Source organism: Vipera ursinii (assembly GCF_947247035.1).
Source record: "Vipera ursinii genome assembly, chromosome: 3".
NCBI lineage: Eukaryota > Metazoa > Chordata > Lepidosauria > Squamata > Viperidae > Vipera > Vipera ursinii.
Genome location: NC_139516.1, coordinates 9,495,027 through 9,515,950, shown reverse-complemented (window position 1 = coordinate 9,515,950; position 20,924 = coordinate 9,495,027). Strand labels below are relative to the sequence as shown.

The following is a 20,924-nucleotide window of genomic DNA, read 5'->3' as shown; positions in this document are numbered from 1 at the left end:
TCTACTTTTTTGGGAGGAGGGGAAGCTAAATTAGGCTGGATGCCCTAGGATAGGGATGTCCAACTTTGGCCACTTTAAGACTTGTGGACTTCAACTGCTAGAATTCCCCCAGCCAGCATGGAATTCTGGGAGATGTAGTCCACAAGTCTTAAAGAGGGCAAGTTTGAACACCCCTGCCTTAGGTGGTGACTGTGTTTGGTTCTCTTAAATCTTCAAAGAGCATTTGACACCAAGAAGATGTTGAGATTTTGGAAAAAGTGCAGAGAAGAGCAGCTAAGATGATTAAAGGCCGGGAGACTACAACATATGAAGAACAGTTGCAAGAATTGGGTATGGCTAGTCTCTAGAGAAAAGAAAGACTAGAGGGGACATGATAGCAGTATTCCAGTATTTGAGTGGCTGCTACAAAGGAGGGGGTCAACTTATTTCCCAAAGCCCCAGGATGGAAACTAATCAAGGAGAGAAGCAACCTGGAATTAAGGAGAAGCTTTCTTATCACTGAGAACAATCAACCAATGGAACAGAAGTTGCCTTCAGAAATTGTGGGTGCTTCATCACTGGAGGTTTTTAAGAAGAGACTGGACAGCCACTGGTCTGAAATTGTACAAGGTCTCCTTGAACAGGGGGTTGGACTAGAAAACCTCCAAAGTCCCTTCCAGCTGTTTTCTGATTGAACTACCGAAGAACTACTTTCTGGCTTAAGTTGCAGCTGTTTTGGGAGATGCTCTTCAGCAACGCCACCTCTCTTGGAAAACATTCTCACTGAAAATATAGTCTAGCTAATTAGCTTCTGCAACGGTATGACGAAGATGAAGCTAAAGAAATTCCGGATTGACCTCGTGATCCACATAATTTTCTTCTCCAGAGCATCCAAGTTACAAATCATCACCATCATCATCATCACCATCATCTGGTAATGGTCTTTAAGTCCCTACATGGCATGGGTCCGCAGTACCTCAGGGATCACCTGCTGCCGGCGTCAACTTCCCTCCGCCCTGTGCGTTCCCACAGAGAGGGCCTCCTCAGGGTGCCTCTGGTCAGAGAATGTCGGCTGGTGGCCCCCAGGGGGAGGGCCTTCTCTGTGGGCGCTCCGGCTTTATGGAATCAGCTGCCGGTCGAGCTCCAGATGGCACCGGACCTTCGCTCCTTCCGACGCGGTCTGAAGACCCATTTATTTGAACAAGCTGGCCTGGCCTGATGGGGGACGTTAGGGTTTTTAATGGGGTTTTTATACTGTTATTGTTCTTATCTGGGCGATTATTTAATTCTTTTAATTTTTGTATTCTCTATTTATATGTGCCCTGTTCACCGCCCTGAGTCCCTTGGGAGAAGGGCGGTATACAAATATAATAAATAATAATCATCATCATCATCATCATCACAACTCCCTCTCTGATAATTATTCAGTGCTTGCACAGAAGGGCAGGAGGCCAAAGGCACGGTGTTTGCAGAAAAATTTCAAACCCAGATTAGCTGACGGTGCATTTGGGGACCGAGAGAAAAGCTTGAAAACCAAGTTGGAGCCTGGCCAACCTGAACTGCAACTGCATGGTGGTGGAGCGTAGCTTTTGAGGAAGGACTGGAGAATTACACGGCAGGTTTTCGGTGTCAGTTTTCAATACTGATTCTGAGTTTACTATCAGAGAGGATATGCAAAACTTCTAAAAAAAAAATAAGCACCTTCGCTAGGAAAACTCAACATTGCTATATATTCTACTGAACCTGAAGTGTTGGCACCAGTTAACCACGTTGGCGAGAGAAGAAGGGATGTCAGTGCCAAAACTAGACCACTGGAAAACCCCAGTTGTATGTGGTGAATGTATTACAGATGCACGTTTCTGAATTGATTTAAGTAAGGAGCTTGAGTCTTTGTATCTAGAAACCTTTCACAGTTTCGGGCTCCTTGTGATACCTTCAGTATTAACAGTCTGAATTTTAGGACGATGTGCATATGAAGAAATATATATATATATTTATATTTCCACCAAAGAATTGAAGCCTTTGAACTATGGTGCTGGAGAAGACTCCTGCGAGTCCCTTGGACTGCAAGGCAATCAAACCGGTCAGTCCTAGAGGAGATCAACCCTGACTGCTCTTTAGAAGGCCAGATCCTGAAGCTGAAACTCAAATACTTTGGCCACCTAATGAGAAGGAAGGACTCACTGGAGAAGAGCCTAATGCTGGGAAAGATTGAGGGCAATAGAAGAAGGGGACGACAGAATGAGGTGGCTGGATGGAGTCACTGAAGCAGTAGGCGTGAGCTTAAATGGACTCCAGAAGATAGTAGAGGACAGGAAGGCCTGGAGGAACATTGTCCATAGGGTCGCGATGGGTTGGACACGACTTCGCAACTAACAACAACAAATATTTCCACCAGGTACAAAGCCTTTACTTTAGCAGAAAAGCTACGGTAATGAAAAACGCACCAGTTTTTTAAGTGTATTACCATCTAATATGTGTCATTATCCCATGCCAACATGCTGTGTCTTTCTGTGCAATGGCCAATCAACCCTTTTTTGCTTCACATCCAGACAACCAGCAACTTGTCACCATCAAAGTCCTTGCTGACTGACCGCTCATTCAGTAACTGTTTGAAATTACAACAGCACACTGAAAAAGTGGACTTGTGACTGGTCCTCAAAGCTGCAGCCATTGCTGAATTGTTGCAATCACAGGATCATATTTCGGGTGCTTGACAACCGGCATGCATTTGCGATGGTCACAGCAGCTCATGATCACAATCATTGCCATTTGTGATTTTTTTGGTCCTCTTTGTCCTGCTTAGTATTCTTGCTTATCACCCAGATGAATACAGTTGTACAAAAATCTGCTGTGAAGAAGGGCAGCTTCTGACAGCAAAGTCAATGGGGAAGCCGGTAGGAAGTCGAAAGTTGCGGTAATGTGACATTGCGCTGGATGACTGCAGGTGATCCATTTAATGACTGCAGTTGGATCATCACCCTTGTCTCTACCAAAAATTGCCTATTCCACATTCAGAACTTTGTATCACCCATTGTCTCAATCTTTCATCATAAGCAGTTATGCTTTTAAATGTATATTTTAAAGTCCAGTTCAAGATCAAAATAGGATATCAAAAGAGTATGAGATTTTTCTGGAATCTGTTTTACTCCCAAAATATGGATTAAATTGTACATCTGTGCACACATTTGTACAGTGGTCCTTATCTGACAACCCTTCATTTAGTAACCCTTCAAAGTTACAACGGCACTGAAAAAGTGAGCCATGGACCATTTTTACTCTTACGACCATTGTAGCGTCCCCATGGATACAATTATGATTTAGTGATCATAGTTCAGGCACTTAAAAACTAGCTCATATTTATGACGGTTGCATTGTACTGGAGATCATGTGATCAGCACTTGTAACCTTCCAAGCCAACTTCCGACAAGCAAAATTAATGAGGGAAGCCAGCTTTGTTTAATGAACACATGATTAACAACTGAAGTGATTCATTTAACAATTGTGACAAAAAGGTTGTAAAACGGGGCAAAACTCACAACAACCGCCTTGCTTAGCAATGGAAAATGTGGGCTCAATTTTGTTGAGGACTACCTATATACACAAATATATGTGTACATATGCATATGGTTTTTTTAGAGGAAATCTGCCAGGAGCTAGCTAGTTAAACCACAATGCCCTCTATTAACTTTTTCCTGAAACTCCACATTTGCAGCTGCCATTAGGAAACTAAGGAAGCTCTGAGGACCAAGGCAAATGATGGTTCTCTTCAGAGAACACAGATTTATTACAATCCCTAAAGGAAATGTCATCAAACTGATCTGATTCTCTGAAAAGCTGCCAACAGCTCTGTGAGCAACTTCTGTATACTGCAGTAGCCAGTGTTACCATCAATTTACTCTTAAGATATTGCACATAAGGAATGAGAAGAAGTAACTACATTTTAAAGCTTTGTCCTGCCATCCTTAAAAAAGGGGGAAATTCTTTACTAGCGAAAACTCAATTCTACAACTTGAATACACTATGCAAGTTATTGTTTTGTGTAATGGCATTCAACTCTATTTACTATTTTGTACAACTGTACTCGTCAAGGTGAGGAGCAAGAATATTATACAGGGCAAAGAGGACCCAAAAATTGCATTAAATCAGGCATTGCCAATACATTTCTCCTGGGTATCTTCACAACCGTAAAGGCAAGAAACACGATCTGTATTGTGAAACCAAAACCTTTAGAAGCCAATTTTCCAGCTCAGCGGTTAAGACCCTGGGATTGTCTCATGCCAACCTAGCAGTTTGATAGCAGGCAAATGCAAGAAGATAAATAGGTACCACTTTGGTGGTGGAAGGTAACAGTGCTTCGTGACGTCATGCTGGCCACATGACCTCTGAAATATCTTTGGACAGCTCTGGCTCAGTGGCCTTGAGACAGAGATGAGCACTGTCCCCTATAACCAGCAACAACTCATGGAGTAAAATCCACAGGGACTCCTTTCCCGTTTACCATTCCACGTCCTTCTGCACAGTCTTGTATTGTCTTACTCTATTTCCTAAAAGAGAATTTGAACCCTCTCCCTATCATCTGAATTATGAGACTTATCGAAAGGTACAAAATGTCACCCAAAATGCACACTCGGTTTTTATGGGTCTGTCTAATATATTTCCGCACCTATAGATAGTCTACATGGTCTCTCTACCACCATCAATAATACTGAGCTATGAGAAAAGACCCAGCATGAAGATTTTTTTATTAGAACATCAGTTGAACTTGAGAGAAGAAAGGAAACAAAAAGATGGAAACTAACCAAGGAGAGAAGCAACTTGGAATTAAGGAGAAACTCCCTAACGGTGAGAACAATCAACCAGTGGAACAGCTGCCCTTCAGAAGTTGTGGGTGCTCCATCACTGAAGGTTTTTAAGAAGAGATTGGACAACTATTTGTCAAAAATGGTATAGAGTCTCCTGCTAGAGGAGGGGGTTGGACTAGAAGGCCTCCAAGGTCCCTTCCAGCTCTATTCTGATTGAACAATAAAGTGATGCAGCTACTGAAAAGACAAATGCTATCTTGGGATGTCTTAACTGGAGTCCAGAGTCCAGATCACAGGTAGTGATTCTGGTCAAACTCCTTTTCAAATACAAGCAATCCTTGACTTACAATGGCGATTGAACCCAAAATTTCCGTTGCTCAACGAGACAAGAGGCTAAGTGAGTTTTGCCCCATTTCATGACCTTTCTTGTTAAGTGAATCACTGCAGTTGTTAAGTTAGTAACCTGGTTGTTAAGTGAATCTGGCTTCCACACTGACTTTGCTAGTCAGAAGGTCGCAAAAGGGGATCACAGGACCTCCGGATACTGCAACCGTCATAAAATATGAGTCAGTTGCCAAGTGTAGTATGATCATGTGACCATGGGGATGCCGCAATGGTTGTAAGTGTGAAAAATGGCCATAAGTCACTTTTATCAGTGCCATTGTGAGTGGTTACTAAATGAATGGTTGCAAATCAAGGACTATCCATACTATGTCCAGTTTGGGACATCATAGTTCAAAAAGGACCAGAAAAAAATGAAGCACGTTCAGGGGACGACTCCCAAAATAGAGAAAGACCTGAAAAACAGCTCTAAGAAATTCTTAAAATATCTGGGTAGGATCAGCCTAGAAAAGAAATATATCAGAGGAGAGGTATGAGAGAAATCTTGAAATATCTGAAGGGCTCTCACACATAAAAAGGAATGATTTTATTCTCTGGTAGCCAAGAGGGATGTTCTACTTGGGAACTGTTGTTATTTGTTGGGAACCTTTGGCCAAATTGGCAATGCATACAAATGCAATAAGGGACGCGGTGGCTCAGTGGGTTAGGACCCTGAGCTTGTCGATCAGAAGGTCGGCAGTTTGGCAGGTCGAATCCCGAGTGCCGCGTAACAGAGTGAGCGTCTGTTACTCGTCCCAGGTTCTGCCAACCTAGCAGTTCGAAAGCACGTAAAAATGCAAGCAGAAAAATAGGGACCACTACGGTGGAAAGGTAACAGCGTTCCGTGCGCCTTTGGCGCCTAGTCATGCCGGCCACATGACCACGGAGACGTCCTCGGACAAGCGCTGGCTCTTTGGCTTTGAAACGGAGATGAGCACCGGCCCCTAGAGTCGGAAACGACTAGCACGCATGTGCGGGGGAACCTTTACCTTTACCTACAAATGCAATAAATAAAATAAAACCTGTTTTTACGGATGACACCCAAATAATTATGGCTAAACCAGAATAATTACAGTTCTGCCCCGCCATTATCAGCCCTAGATAATTAAATGCAACCCTCCCTTCACGTCTTGCAGCAAGGCAACCCATACCCTTCAGTGCCAAAGAACTGTAAATCTCACCCATCAGGGTGTCTGCTCCATGAGGCAGTCAATTATATAAATGGTTCTAGCTGGGTGGTCTGTCCCATTTCTCTTTTCTTTCTCTCAGGCTAGCGATTCCAATGAAACTCTCCGTTTCTGGTCTTTTCAGTGTGGTCAAGAAAGATGGCAGGCCAGCAGGAAAGGGCACAAATCAAAGGACAGCTTGTTCAATGGAAGAATAGCGGCCTGTTTTGAGGGCTGGATTGAGGGTCAATGAGGCAAAAGCTGGCAAGCACTCTCCATTAAAAAGTGCTACAGAAATGGGTGGTCGTTATTATCATCATCATTGTCTTCATTTTACCAGAACAGAGTAGCAGAATTGGATGGGACCTTAGAGGTCTTCTAGTCCAGGGATCTCCAACCTTGGCAACTTTCAAACTTGTGGACCTCAACTCCCAGAATTCCTCAGCCAGTAAAGGAGACCCTAATAATCATTTCAGACCAATAGTTGTCCAGCCTCTTCTTGAAACCCTCCGGTGTTTGGGAGCGTCTGGAGGCAAGCTGTTCCATTATATGTAGTCCTCGACTTACAACAGTTTACTCAGTGATCGTTCGAAGTTACAACAGCCCTGAAAAAAGTGACATGCCCGTTTTTCACACTTACGACCGTTGCAGCATCCCCATGGTCAAGTGATCAAAATTGCAGAGGCTTGGCAACTGATTCATATTTATGACAGTTGGGTCACGCGATCCCACTTTTCGACCTTCTGACGAGCAAAGTCAGTGGGGAAGCCAGATTCACTTAACAACCACGTTGCTAACTTAACAACTGCAGTGATTCACTTAAACAACTGTGGCAAGAAAGATCATAAAATGGGGCAAAGTTCCCTTAACAAATGTCCCACTTAGCAACAGAAATGTTGGGCTCAGTTGAGGTCATAATTTGAGGACTACCTGTAATTTTTCTCACTGCAAGGAAATTTCTCCTTAGTTCTAGGTTGCTTCTCTCCTTGGTTAGTTTCCATCTGTTGCTTCTTGTCCTGCCTTCAGGGGCTTTGGAGAATAGCTTGACTCCCTCTTCTTTGGGGTAGCCCCTGAGACATTGGAACACTGCTATCATGTCACCCCCCTCATCCTTCTTTTTATTAGACTAAGACATACCCAATTTCTGCAACCAATTTTAACTCTTTGGCAGAGAATGAAGATGTTGAGAAATAAAGAGTGTGCAAAACAGAATTTTTCAAGTTGGCAACTTTAAGGTGTGTGGATTTCAGCTGCCAGAATGCAGCAAATTTTATGACTCTCACAGGTTATGACCATGATGGTCATACTTTCCCCACAACAACAACCCTGTGGGGTGGGTTGGGCTGGGAGAGGGACTGGCCCAAAGTCACCGAGTTGGCTTTCATGGCTAAGGCAGGACAGGAACTCACAGTCTCCTGGGGACTGGCCCAAACTTACCTAGCCAGCTTTCCTGCCTAAGGTGGGACTAGAATTCCGTTACCTAGTTTGTTGCCTGATGCCTCAACCATTAGACCAAACTGGCTCTACATGTTGGGAACATTTAATTAAGGCTCTGTCACCCAAACCTCATTCTCAAGCTGAATGCCCAACACAGTGAATTTCAAGACAAATGGTGGCTGCTCCATCTGTCTATTCAGCGAGCGGGCTGGGGGTCCAATTCTTGCCAGCAACTTCAATCGCATTTGAAAGAAAAGCGGAGTTTCATTTCTGTTATACTGTCAGGTCTTTCAGCCATCAGAATCTCTCTCCCAGGAGATAGTTATTGCTCCGTCTCCAAGCTCTGTTTAACCCGGCTGCCCAGCCTCTTTCACGGGTTGGGACTTTGTTTAAATATTTAACTAGCAAGTTTCAAACCAAAACTGCTCTGCTTTGAAATGAAAACGTGGCTTTGTTCTCCTGAACGGTCAGCAGAGATTGGAGACTCCGGGGTCAGCGAGCTATAAAACAGCTGGAAATGATTTCAGCTCTTACAGAAAGGAAGCACCGTTAAATCATCTTTTGGGGGAAGATTTATTTTTTCTTCCTACTGACAGGACAGAGGATAAGAAAAGGTCAGGTCCCAAGCTAGCCAAGGTTTGCTATGCTATTCCTCCCAAGACAGGGCAAGCATGAGCCTGAAAGTTTGGAAGAATAAACCTTTGGTCCTGGTGACTGACTCAGATTGGATCCTGCAAAATTATCCTGGGACACGGATATTTTCCTTCATTCGACACAGCAATCACTCCAAAGTTTATTAGAGTTCGTCTGTCTGTCTGTCTGTCTGTCTGTCTGTCTGTCTGTCTGTTTGTTTGTCCGTCCGTCCGTCCATTCATCCATCCATCCATCCATCCATCCATCCATCTATCCATCTAATCTAGCTATATAATCTAGCTATCCAGCTATCCTATCTAATCTAGCTATCCAGCTATCCAGCTATCCTATCTATCTATCTATCTATCTATCTATCTATCTATCTATCTATCTATCTATCTATCTATCTATTTTGCTATCTAATCTAGCTATCTAGCGAGGTTTTAAAATTGGGTATGATCACCCACCTAACAACCACCTTACAACTATAATTCTGGGCTCAGTTATGGTCATAAATTGAGGACTTTCTGTATTGCAACCAGTGCTTTTTTTTGTAAAAGAAAAAGGTGCTGGAACTCACACATGTCATACAATGCGCCTTGGCTACGCTACAAGGTTCCATCCAAAAAAGGTGCCGGAACTCCGTTCTGAGCGTTCTATGAGGAAAAAAAAAGCCCTGAAAACAGTACCCAACCTTTGTGGCTCTGCAGACCAGCAGTGGCGGCAATGGGAGAGGCGTGCATCACTTGCGCAAATGGAACTTCACGCGCTTGCCTGCTGCTTGCATGGCCCGGTTTCCAATGAGCCATGGCCCGGTACCAGGCAGCAGACAGGGGTTCGTGGACCCCTTTTGTATTGTATCTTTTTTTATGAAAGTCTGATGCCGTAACCTGTGGCAAAGTCAAGTAAGTTAGATTTTACTGACATTTCAAGCATAAAACCACTTTTAAAAATTATTTATTAATCTCTCTCCTATGAAACATCTCAGTGTGTCAAGATATCCCACATTTGAGGCCCTAATGATCGGTTTGCAGAAAGGAAATAAAAGTTAATAATCCATTTGAAACTTTGCATATTTAAGGCCGTATATCTGGTTGTGCTAGGCCTGCCTGGACTCTGACCACAAAGGTTTGATCTAAGCCTCAACTACAAGGAATCAGCTATTCATTCTGGAGTGACCTCTTAACTGGCCCTTATCTGCTTAAGGAAGTGTCAATTTTCAGACGGTTCATCATACTTGAAGAAAACACCTTGAAAGCATCACAGTGCACACAATCTCGTCAACAAAAGCTGAGTCAATATTAACTTTGTGTGGTCCACACTTTGAGGCTGTATTAACAGCAAGGTTGCAAATCCATCCGAAGGGGTAATTTACTGATGATCCATTTGATGCATAGAATATATCTAGGACAGCGGTCACTAATCTTTCTGGCTTGGCAGCCTGGCACGGGGAGGGGGGGGGAAGAGATGATTTCGTGAGTGACAGGTGTGTGTGTGCACAGCTCCATTTGTGCGAGTGAAGCTTTGCACGCAAGTGCCCACTGCACGCACACTTGCCTGGTAGTGCCCTGTGGCCTGGAGGCCTGGGGGTTGGGGATCCCTGATCTAGCAGATACACTAAATCATTGCTCTCTTAGGAATCATTTAACCATATAGATAAAACAGGAAGGTAAAACAGAAAAGCTATTTTTACAGATATGGTATTTCTTTTTTCCTTGTCTAGGGGGAATAGCCAAGCAATATAATCTAGTCGCAGGGGTAGGCAACCTTGGCTCTTTTATGACTCGTGGACTTCAACTCCCAGAATTCCTGAGCCAGCATGGAAACCTCTCCCTTTCCCCTCAGCATGGCTGGCTCAGGAATTCTGGGAATTGAAGTCCACGAGTCATAAAGCAGCCTAGGCCAGGGGTAGGCAACCTTGGCTCTTTTATGACTCGTGGACTTCAACTCCCAGAATTCCTGAGCCAGGAGGGCTCAGCTTGGAAACTCTCCCTTTCCCCTCAGCATGGCTGGCTCAGAAATTCTGGGAGTTGAAGTCCACAAGTCATAAAAGAGCCAAGGTTGCCTATCCCTGATCTAGTGCAACAAACAGAAAATGACAAGTGTTTGGTTCGAATTGACGAGGACTCAGAGTGGTTAACACTGAACGAGTTTATTGAATACACAAAGTCAACTGTCAAATGTCAAATGTTGCAACCCTTTTATAGAGAAAGCGTTTGAACTGTAACCAATACAAACAGTCTGTTTTCCCGCTCCTTGGTTGTGGCGTCCAATGATTGCACCTTATTTTCCCGCTTTAAACCTTGCAAAGCTGCACAGTGTTTGCAATATCTTTCATGGCTTATTGCTAACTATTTACATACACAACACCCCTTACCCCCCAGTTGGTGTCATTTCTTTACAAAGTCCATTAGGTATTTTGGTGGCCTATGTATTCTAGACGGGTATCTGTTACTTTGGCTGCTAGGGACCCTTCTTCCTGGTTGACTGCTTGGCTGCTGGTTACTATGCTGGTTACTACTAGACCTGGGCTCAGGGTTACTGGCTTCAGATGTACTGCCTTGTGTATTAGGTTGTGTTTGGGATTCAGTTGTCACTGGCCTACTTCGCAGGGGTATTTCCCAATCAATTGGACTGAATTGTTGTTGATGGGCATCAGGAAATATGTCATCTTGCCCAACCACTACACCACTTTCAGGCCTAATGTTATCTGTACTGTTTGCCCTAACTGAGCTTTGGTCCCCCTCAGCTGGCACACACCCACTAGATCTTTTCCTCAGCTGGTCTATGTGTCTTTTACAGACCCTATTCCCTTCCCCCTCAATGATGTATGATAGGGGACCTAAGATTTCAGTTACCACCCCAGGAATCCATTTATCCCCTTGGGCGTAGTTCCTGGCCCAAATCAAGTCCCCCACTTCAAATGTTCTGTTAGGAATGTCTAATTCAATGTTTGGTTGGAGTCGGTCGGGGTGTAGTCTGTCCAACTTGGTCAAGATTTTTCTTCCCCACCTCATTTCAGCTGGACTTTTCCCTGTAGCCGAACAAGGGGTTGTGTGTTGAGCCAACAAGAACTCAGCTAGTCTCTGATGCCAGTCACCTCGAATGATTCTTTTAAGCGCGTCCTTCGTGGTCCTCACGTTCCTTTCAGCCAATCCGTTGGTGGAGGGGTGGAAGGGTGCAGAAGTCTTATGCTTAATCGAGTTGGCCTTGAGGAAATCCTGAAATTCAATAGATGTGAATTGTGGCCCGTTATCAGACACTATTAAATCCGGCAACCCATGAGTGGCAAAGAGGCCCCTTAATGCCTGTATTGTTCTGCCTGCCGTTACTGAACTGACCGGTACTACTTCTAGCCATCTAGAGTAGCTGTCGACCACTACAAGGAACGTTAACCCCTGGAAAGGTCCAGCGAAGTCAATATGAATCCTGGACCAAGGATTCCTAGCTAGCTCCCATTTATGTGTGCGGATGTGTTGTTGTTCAGGCCTGGAACGTTGGCACAGATGGCAATTGGCAACGCATTCCTCAATGTCTTGGTCCAATCCTGGCCACCACAAGTGACTCCTAGCTAGGGCCTTCATCCTTACTATTCCAGGGTGTCCCTCATGCAATTCAAATAGAATAGCTGATTTGTGGATTCCTGGGATTACTACACGAGTTCCCCAAAGTAAGCAACCCATATGAACTGATAGTTCATCCTTCCTTCGGAAAAATGGACTGTATTTTACGTCTGGGTTGGCGTTGGGCCAACCGCTCATGACCCAGGCCATTACTCTCCTTAAGATGGGGTCCTTATTGGTTGCCTCAGCTATGTCTTTAGCAGTTAGGGGCAGATCAGGAATATCTTGTAGGGACATTACTTGTCCCACTGGGGCAGGGTCCTCCTCTGTTGTGCTAAGGGGCAATCTGCTAAGAGCGTCTGCATGACCCATGTCTTTACCCGGTCGGTATTGGAGGGAAAATGAATATGCTGAGAGGAAAATGGACCATCTCAGCATCCTGGGAGACATAATTTGGGGAGTCTGTTTATCTGTGGTAAACAGTCCCAGCAGGGGTTTGTGGTCTGTCAGTATTGTAAAGTTCCTGCCATACAGGTAGTCGTGGAACTTTTTAACTCCTGCCACTATGGCTAAAGCTTCCCGGTCAATTTGAGCATAGTTCCGCTCTGCCTTGGTTAGTGTGCGGGAGTAGTAAGCAATGGGTCTTTGCATTCCCTGGGTGTCTAAATGGCTGATTACTGCCCCAACGCCATAAGGCGAAGCATCGCACGCCAGGTAGATTGGTCTATTTTCTATAAAGTGGGTTACAGTTGAGCTACTGGAAAGGATATCTTTTAAGGTCTGGAAACTCACTTTGTGCTTGTCTTGCCAATGCCAAGGGGTCTTCTTATCTAAAAGCCTGTGCAGTGGTTCTGCAATGGCAGCCTTATGTGGCACAAAAGTGTGATAAAAATTTACCAAGCCTAGGAAGGCCTGTAGCTCAGCCTTGTTCCTTGGTTCAGGCGCCCCTTTTATTGCTTTGATTTTTTCAGGGGTAGGGTGGACTCCGCTTTTGTCAATCCTGAACCCCAAAAAATCAGTGGACTTAACCCCTATGCTACATTTTTCCTTTTTTAATTTTAATCCAGCCTTTCTAAATCTACCCAGTACCTGTTCCAGTCGCTCTACTAACATTCCTTCATCTTTTCCAGCTATTAGGACATCATCAAAGTAAGGGCATACTCCAGGTATGCCCTTTAAGGTCCTCTCCATCACTTCTTGGAAGATGCCTGGAGCAGCTGCAATCCCAAATTGCAGTCTGTGGACTCGGAACGCCCCCTTGTGGGTAACAATTGTCTGCGCCTCTGCAGCCTCTTTGGAAACAGTCAACTGTAAGTACGCATGCGCCAAGTCGAGCTTGGCGAAGATGGCGGCGTCCTGGATCGTGGCGAGGACCTGCTTCACCGTCGGGACCGGGTAAGCATGCTTTTTCATTCCAATGTTGAGGGTCGCTTTATAGTCGGCGCAGATCCTCACATCCCCATTGGGTTTGAGGGGTGTGACGATCGGCGTCTCCCATAAACCGCCCTCAACGGGTTCTAAAACTCCGAGGCCTACAAGCCGGTTGAGCTCGGCCTCGATTTTTTCTTTTAAGGCAAAAGGTACCCTCCGGGCCTTTAGCCTGATTGGATTTACTGAGGGGTCTAGGTTAAAATTAATGGGGGGCCCTTTGTACTTGCCTAGAGATCCATCGAATACGTCTGCAAATTCTTTGCAGACGGATTCGAGGGTCTTATTTCTAATCACAGAATTTATTCCCCCTATCCAAATTCCCAGGGCAGGAAACCAATTAAGCCCTATTAAGCTAGTCCTATTCCCCTCCGTAACTACCACATCTAAGACCCCCTTAAATCCCTTAAAATTAACTCTAAGGCTGGTCTTTCCCTTTACGATTATTGGACTTTTTTGGAAGTCCATTAATTGAATATTTGTTGGGCTAAGTGGAATTCTTTTTCCACTTAGTTGTTCAATTTTTTCCAGGGTTTCAGTGGAAATTATCGACACTGAAGCCCCAGAGTCGATTTCCATTCTGCAAGGAACCCCTTGCAGAAGGACTGTGATTTTTAATTTTCCGTCCGGAAAATTGTGCCCCCTTCCCTGCCTTTTCCGATTGACTCGGGCCACCTCCCCTGGGTTTGAAAATTTCGCCCGGGATCTAGGGGTCTCCTTGCCACTAGCATTGGGGGTTACCTTACCCTCTGGCCACACATCGACTTCATTCAGACGGGAGTCCCGGACGCGGTTTCTGCAGATGGCCTGGATGTGGCCGGTCTTGCCACAAGCCCTGCACTTGGCGGTGCGGAATCGGCAGGAAGCGCGGGGATGGTTGCCGCCACAGCTGCCACATCGGTTCTGGGTGTCGTTGTCGCGCGGTCTGGTTGCGGTGTCCCGCCACGGTCGTTGTGCCCCGGTCGGTGGTCTCTGCGGTGTTGCGGGTTGTTGCCGGCGGCCGGGTTCGGGCCCTTCGCTTCTAAGTTGTCTGGGTGCCATCTTCCCAAATCGCCTGGAGACTTCGGCGATCTCTTCCTCCCACTGCTGATCCACCTCCCCGCAGTCCACATAGCCCTCTTGGTTAATTTCAGGTGCTGTCGCCATGCTACTGCGGGGGGGGTCGCGATACCCGGTTGACTCATACGTTAGGAGTTCGTCGAGCACTTCCTGTAAATCGCCAGTAGGTTTGGCGATTATTCTGTTTTGTAATTGTTCATCGCGTAAGCCCAGCACAACTCTGTCCCGAATCCTAATTTCTAAATTATCGTATTTGCAACGAACTGCGGCTTCCCTGACGGCAGCGACGAATTTCTGTATGGACTCCCCCGGTCTCTGATTTCTCTTCTCGAAGATGCGCCGCCAAAAAAGTTCGGACCTTCGGGGAGTAAAGTGCACCTTTAGTTTTGCAAGGAGGTCGGCATAGGGCACGCTGGAGACTGGTTGTGGCTGGCACAGCCCGACAGCGACTCTGTAGACCGGTGTGCCGCAAATTGTCAAAAGTGCCGCCGCTTTTTTCCGGTCGTCGGTGATTCCGTTCACTAACAGGAATCCTTCGACCTGACCAATATATTCTTCCCAATCTTCGGGGAAGTTAGGGTCAAATTCCTTCAATGACCCGATTTGCGCCATTCGGAGAATTTTTTTCCTATTCTGCCGCGGCCGCTCGGTTGACTGTGACTCGCTCAGACTTTGCCGCCTTCACGACAATTCTTCCTAATCTCTGGTCTTCTGTCAATCCCACCTTCGTCGCCAGTTGTTTGGTTCGAATTGACGAGGACTCAGAGTGGTTAACACTGAACGAGTTTATTGAATACACAAAGTCAACTGTCAAATGTCAAATGTTGCAACCCTTTTATAGAGAAAGCGTTTGAACTGTAACCAATACAAACAGTCTGTTTTCCCGCTCCTTGGTTGTGGCGTCCAATGATTGCACCTTATTTTCCCGCTTTAAACCTTGCAAAGCTGCACAGTGTTTGCAATATCTTTCATGGCTTATTGCTAACTATTTACATACACAACAACAAGTTTATCCTGCTACATATTGCACTATTTTTACAGTATTTCTTTTTTCCTCGTCTAGGGGGAATAGCCAAGCAATATAATCCTAATGGCAGGATTTCCTTAACTCTAGCTTCTATTAGTTCCACCAAAAGGAATCCTTTAGAGCAGAAAAACAAGATAAAAGTTCTTTAAATCAGTGTTACTCAAACTTGGCATCTTTAAGATGTCTGGTTTCCAACTCACGTAATTTCCCAGCGGGCTGGGAAATTCTGGGAATTGAAGTCCAGGCATCTTAAAATTGCCAAGCTTGAGCCACACTGCTTTAAATAAATAATTTGAAAGCATCCCTTACTTACTTACAACCTGAAGTTCAAAGTACTGTATATGTCGCTCTATAATTCTGCTTGATCTATATACTGGCACAGTGGCATTTATGCAAGGACCCAAGTACATCAGTTTGACAAACGCAGCATTGGCCGTTGACATTGTACACACATCCAAAAGGAACCAATGCTTGGGACATGGTACTTTTTCCTGCCCAAAAACTGCCCCTAAATAAATTTTTACAAAAATTTCCAAAACGATAATTTTTATTTGTGTATCCCACAGTATAACACTGCAGGTATATCTAATGCAAATTATGGCAAATTTGCTCTGCGGATTGGTGGTGGAGGATGGTTGTACAAACGCAGTTTTGCCTGTTTGCACGCTCACCCTCCACTTGCACAGACCGGTTCCCAATGGGCCGCAGACTGCTACAGGGCCGTGGACTGGCAGTTGGTGACCCCTGTTCTAATATACTACTCATGCTTCAATTATTTATCTAAAGGCCAACAGCGCATCAGTAAAAGTCCACAGAAGCTAATTTTTTAATATGCCTTAAGGCAGGGGTCTTCAAACGTGGCCCTTTTATGACTTATGGCTGGCTGAGGAATTCTGGGAGTTGAAGTCCACAAGTCATAAAAGGGCCACGTTTGAAGACCCCTGCCTTAGGGTCATCTTCAAATATTGATGATCACAATATTTGTATTCTTAAAACAATACAAGTAACTTGATCAAGAAGCTTGCTGCAGTGCTTTTTTTCCTGCATGGCAAATTTATGGCAAAATTAGGTCATTAATGAGAAATTAATTCTCCCTTAGCACGCCCCTGTTGTTATAAGAGAGCACCCATTTATTTATTTTAGTAGAAAGCCAGTCATCTCCTTACCTGTCCCAAATCTAAGGTGACATTGACCTCATTGAATTCCAGCCTCCGAGAAAGAGGGGGACTCTGCCACCAGCGTTCGGTCCCATCGATAGCATTCGTGATGGGATGGGCTTTGTTGCTATTGGCTGAAGAACAGATGTCACAATACTGTCCCTATGGCCAAAAGACAATAAAATAAAGAAAACAAATGGTCAGAAACCGCAGAGAAAAGCATGCATTTTATTCACAGTTTAATAGCTCCATTCACCATCACTTACCAGACTCAACATGAAATCATTGGTCTAACCCAGTTGTAATACAAATAATAGCTGTTTGGGGCTATTGAATATGGCCTGCAAAATCCCAGACACCCCATTAGGTGGCAGCAGTGATAAAGCATTTGGGATCTCTGTACTGCCACCTAGAGTTCATTTTGGATAACTGCAGCCAAGATATAATATTCCACATTTGCAGTGTTTTCAAAATAACATCTCTCTAAAGAATAAAACATGTTAGAAGTGTAACTGGCCTTAAGCTTGGGCAGTAAAACGTTTTAGTGCCTTTATTTTAGCTTGCTGGCCAAATCGCCATCTTTTTTCCTCTTATGAATGCCATGAAAGGCTTTAAAAAAACAAAGAAACTAAGAAGGAAAAAGGAGACATCTGTCAAGTTTTGGTCCTATGATGCCGTTCTGAATGCCCAGGGGATGTGTCAAGAGACAAAATGGCATCTGCAACTGTCTGATCAAAGTCCAAGTCCATGTGCTTTTTACCAGCAATACATATACCGCTAGTCCTCAATTTACAACCATTTGTTTAGTGACTGTTCAAAGTTACAATGGCACTGAAAAAAATTGAATCATGACCATTTTTTTACACTTATGACCACTGCAGCATCCCCATGGTCACATGAACAAAATCTGGATGATTGACAACTGGTTCGTATTTATGATGGTTACAGTGTCCTGGGGTCATGCGGTCACTTTTTGCGGCCCTGTGCCAAGCAAAGTCAATGGGGAAGCCAGATTCACTTAAGAACTGTGTTACTAACGTAACAACTGCAGGGATTCGCTTAAAAATTGTGGCAAGAACGGTCGTAATATGGGGCAAAACACACTTAACAACTATCGTGCTTAGCAACAGAGGTTTTGGGTTCAATTGTGATAAGGACTACCTGTATAAAAGAAGTTGATTTTCTCTATCTCCTCCCATCACATACACCTGGTCTCCCAACAACTCGGACCCACACCTAGAGCTCTGAAATTAAACATTCTTCGGCATTTTAAAAGTTGTTTCTGAGGAAATGAATACTGTACAGTGCTCTACCTCTAGGTTAAATTGCAGCAAATGAATACACGCAATTTCTTAACAGCAGACAAAACAGGAATCTCCCCATTTTCCTTCCTTAATTCCTAATTTTTTCCCCCCAAGGTATTTTTCCTGTTCTCAGGGGAGCAGACTACTAAAATGTCTAGCAAAAAGGGAAATAAAGAGAAATCCCTCTGTCGTGTTGGAAGGACAAGAATGCAAGGGGCAAAACAGGAGAATGACTGCTATTCTGACCAGATTAGAATCAAAAGTATGCTGAATAAGGAACTATAAAACGCAGCACAAGGGTCAGTTTAGAATGGAGAAGGGTCTTGTTTGCAAAATGAGCCACTAAGGAAGGGAGGGAGAGAGGGAGGGAGAGAGGGAGGGAGGGAAGGAAGGAAAAAAGGGAGGGAGGGAGGGAGGGAAGGAAGAAAAAAAGGGAGGGAAGAAAGGAAGGAAGGAAGGAAGGAAGGAAGGAAGGAAGGAAGGAAGGAAGGAAGGAAGGAAGGAAGGAAAGGAGGGAGGGAGGGAAGGAAGGAAAAAAGAGAAGGAGGGAGGGAAGGAAGGGAAAAAGGGAGGGAAGAAAGGAAGGAAGGAAGGAAGGAAGGAAGGAAGGAAGGAAGGAAGGAAGGAAGGAAGGAAGGGAAGGAAGGAAGGGAGGGAGGGAAGAAAGGGAGGGAGGGAAAAAATAACCATTTCCAAATTCCACTCGTTTCAAATCTTGGCGTTTTTATCAACAGTCCTTGTGTTCCTATAGTTATACTATAACATAATACAGGTAGTCCTCCAAACATTTCATTTAGTGACTTTTCAAAGTTGCAAAGGCACTGAAAATAGTGACTTAGCACCATTATTTCACACTTACAATCGTTGTTGCCTCCCCGTGGTCACATGATCAAAATTCTGATGCTTGGTGACTAACTCATATTTATGACGGCTGCAGTGTCCTGGGGTCATGTGATCACCTTTTGCAAGCTTCTCAGGAGCAAAGTCAATGGAAAAGCCACTTAACAACTGTGTTACTAACTTAACAACTGCAACTGTGGCAAGAGAGGTAATAAAATGGGGCAAAAGTTACTTAACAACGGTCTCGTTCAGCAAGAGAAATTTTGGGCTCAATTGTGGTCATAATTTGAGGACTATCTGTATTGTTTAGTTTAAGTCACACCCAGTGCATTCATAAACATAGGGTATACATTAATTAATTTTGACTTTCACTAAGCGTGTTGTGTGAACCCGCCCAATTACGGTTTCTCAAGTAACATAAAGCTGAACAAATCAAAACTTAGCTAATAAGTGAATCAGGCAGTCATTAAACAAATCCGACTTCCCCCGTTAACTTCGAGGGATAGAATCAAGATCACGTGAAGTGTTAATACCACTTTACAAGGCCTTGGTAAGGCCACACTTGCAATACTGCATCCAGTTTTGGTCACCATGATGTAAAAAAGATGTCGAGACTCTAGAAAGAGTACAGAGAAGAGCAACAAAGATGATCAGGGGACTGGAGGCCAAAACATATAGGGAACCGTTGCTGGAATTGGGTATGTGTAGTTTAATGAAGAGAAGGACCAAGGGTGACATGATAGCAGTCTTCCAATATCTCAGGGGTTGCCCCAAAGAAGAAGGAGTCAAGCTATTCTCCAAAGCACCTGAAGGCAGGACAAGAAGCAACAGATGGAAACTAATCAAGGAGAGAAGCAACCTAGAACTAAGGAGAAATTTCCACAGAACAATTAACCAGCAGAATAACCTGCCTGCAGAAGCAGTGAATGCTGCAACACTGGATGTTTTTAAGAAGAAACTGGACAATCATTTGTATGAAATGATATAGGGTTTCCTGTCCGAGCAGGGGGTTTGACTAGAAGACCTCCAAGGTCCCTTCCAACTCTATTATTGTTATTGTTATTGGTTTTTGGAAGCAGCTGGGAAGGCTGCAAATGGCAATCACCTGACCCCAGGAGACAGTAATCACACGCCAGTTGTCACGTGCTCTAATTTTGAACATGTGACCGGTGGGATATTGTGACAGTTGTGAGTGTCAGGACAGGCTGTAAGTCACTTTTTCTCAGTGCAACTGTAACTTCGAACAATCACTAAACAAATGGTTGCAAATCGAGGACTATCTGTAGAAAGAAAGCTCTTTTCAGTTAAACCTCACCTTGTTTTTGTCAAAATAGAAATTACATTCAATCCACAGCTGGTCATTCTAACAAGAGCTAATACTTAGGTAGAGAGAAGCTTTTTCAGAACCTCTGCTAAGCTCTTCCAACTTTTACTTTAGTTTTCTTAACGGATGATGTATAATATCAAGCAGATTAGACGGTCAAACCAACTCAATTACTGAAACATAAATTCTGGAATTTGTTATGGTTGTTCCAGACTATTGAAATTAAAGATGCAGCCCTTAATTTGCTCCACACTTGTAAATGGAATTAATGAAAAACCACGACCTTTCAATTATCAGGCCTCGTTTTGCTTCCTTTTAAAAACATGTCCGCTATTACAGGGGGGGAAAAAAACAACAACCAGTCACTTAACAAGCAGAGAAAAATTCCATCGCTCAAATAAAGACCAGATGAAAGAAGAAGAAAGACCACAAACAAATTGAATTTGGGAATCCTGAAAAGCAGCCCTTTTTAATTTGGAGATTGGTGGTAAGAGTCCAAGAGAGATGTTATCGCTAAAATTAAAGCTGTACAGATAGCTTACAACAGTTCATTTACAAGGGCGCTGAAAAAAGTGACTTATGATCCTATTTCACACCTACAGCATCCACATGGTCACGTGATAAAAATTTGGACGTTTGGCAACTGACATGTACGAGGGCAATTCGGAAATCAACCTCCATTTGGTTATCAAAGACAGACACTCGCAGATACAGAACTTTTATTACACACATTACAAAACTTACCTGCGCTGCACCAAGGGGCCGGTGGGCTGCTGGACACCATCAGCCCCCATGTGCTTGCTGACTCTTGTGTGCCTGCC

The 20,924-nt window shown here is 44.2% G+C and overlaps 1 protein-coding gene across 1 annotated transcript in view; it reads right to left on the bottom strand.

Annotated features, from left to right (window-relative positions):
• LAMA5 (laminin subunit alpha 5) overlaps nucleotides 1–20,924 on the bottom strand; it is a 240,386-nt gene that overhangs the window by 206,772 nt on the left and 12,690 nt on the right. The window contains exon 2 of the mRNA XM_083360813.1: nucleotides 16,645–16,797. Within this exon, the coding sequence (XP_083216939.1) occupies nucleotides 16,645–16,797 (153 nt within the window). The remainder of the gene's footprint in view (nucleotides 1–16,644; nucleotides 16,798–20,924) is intronic.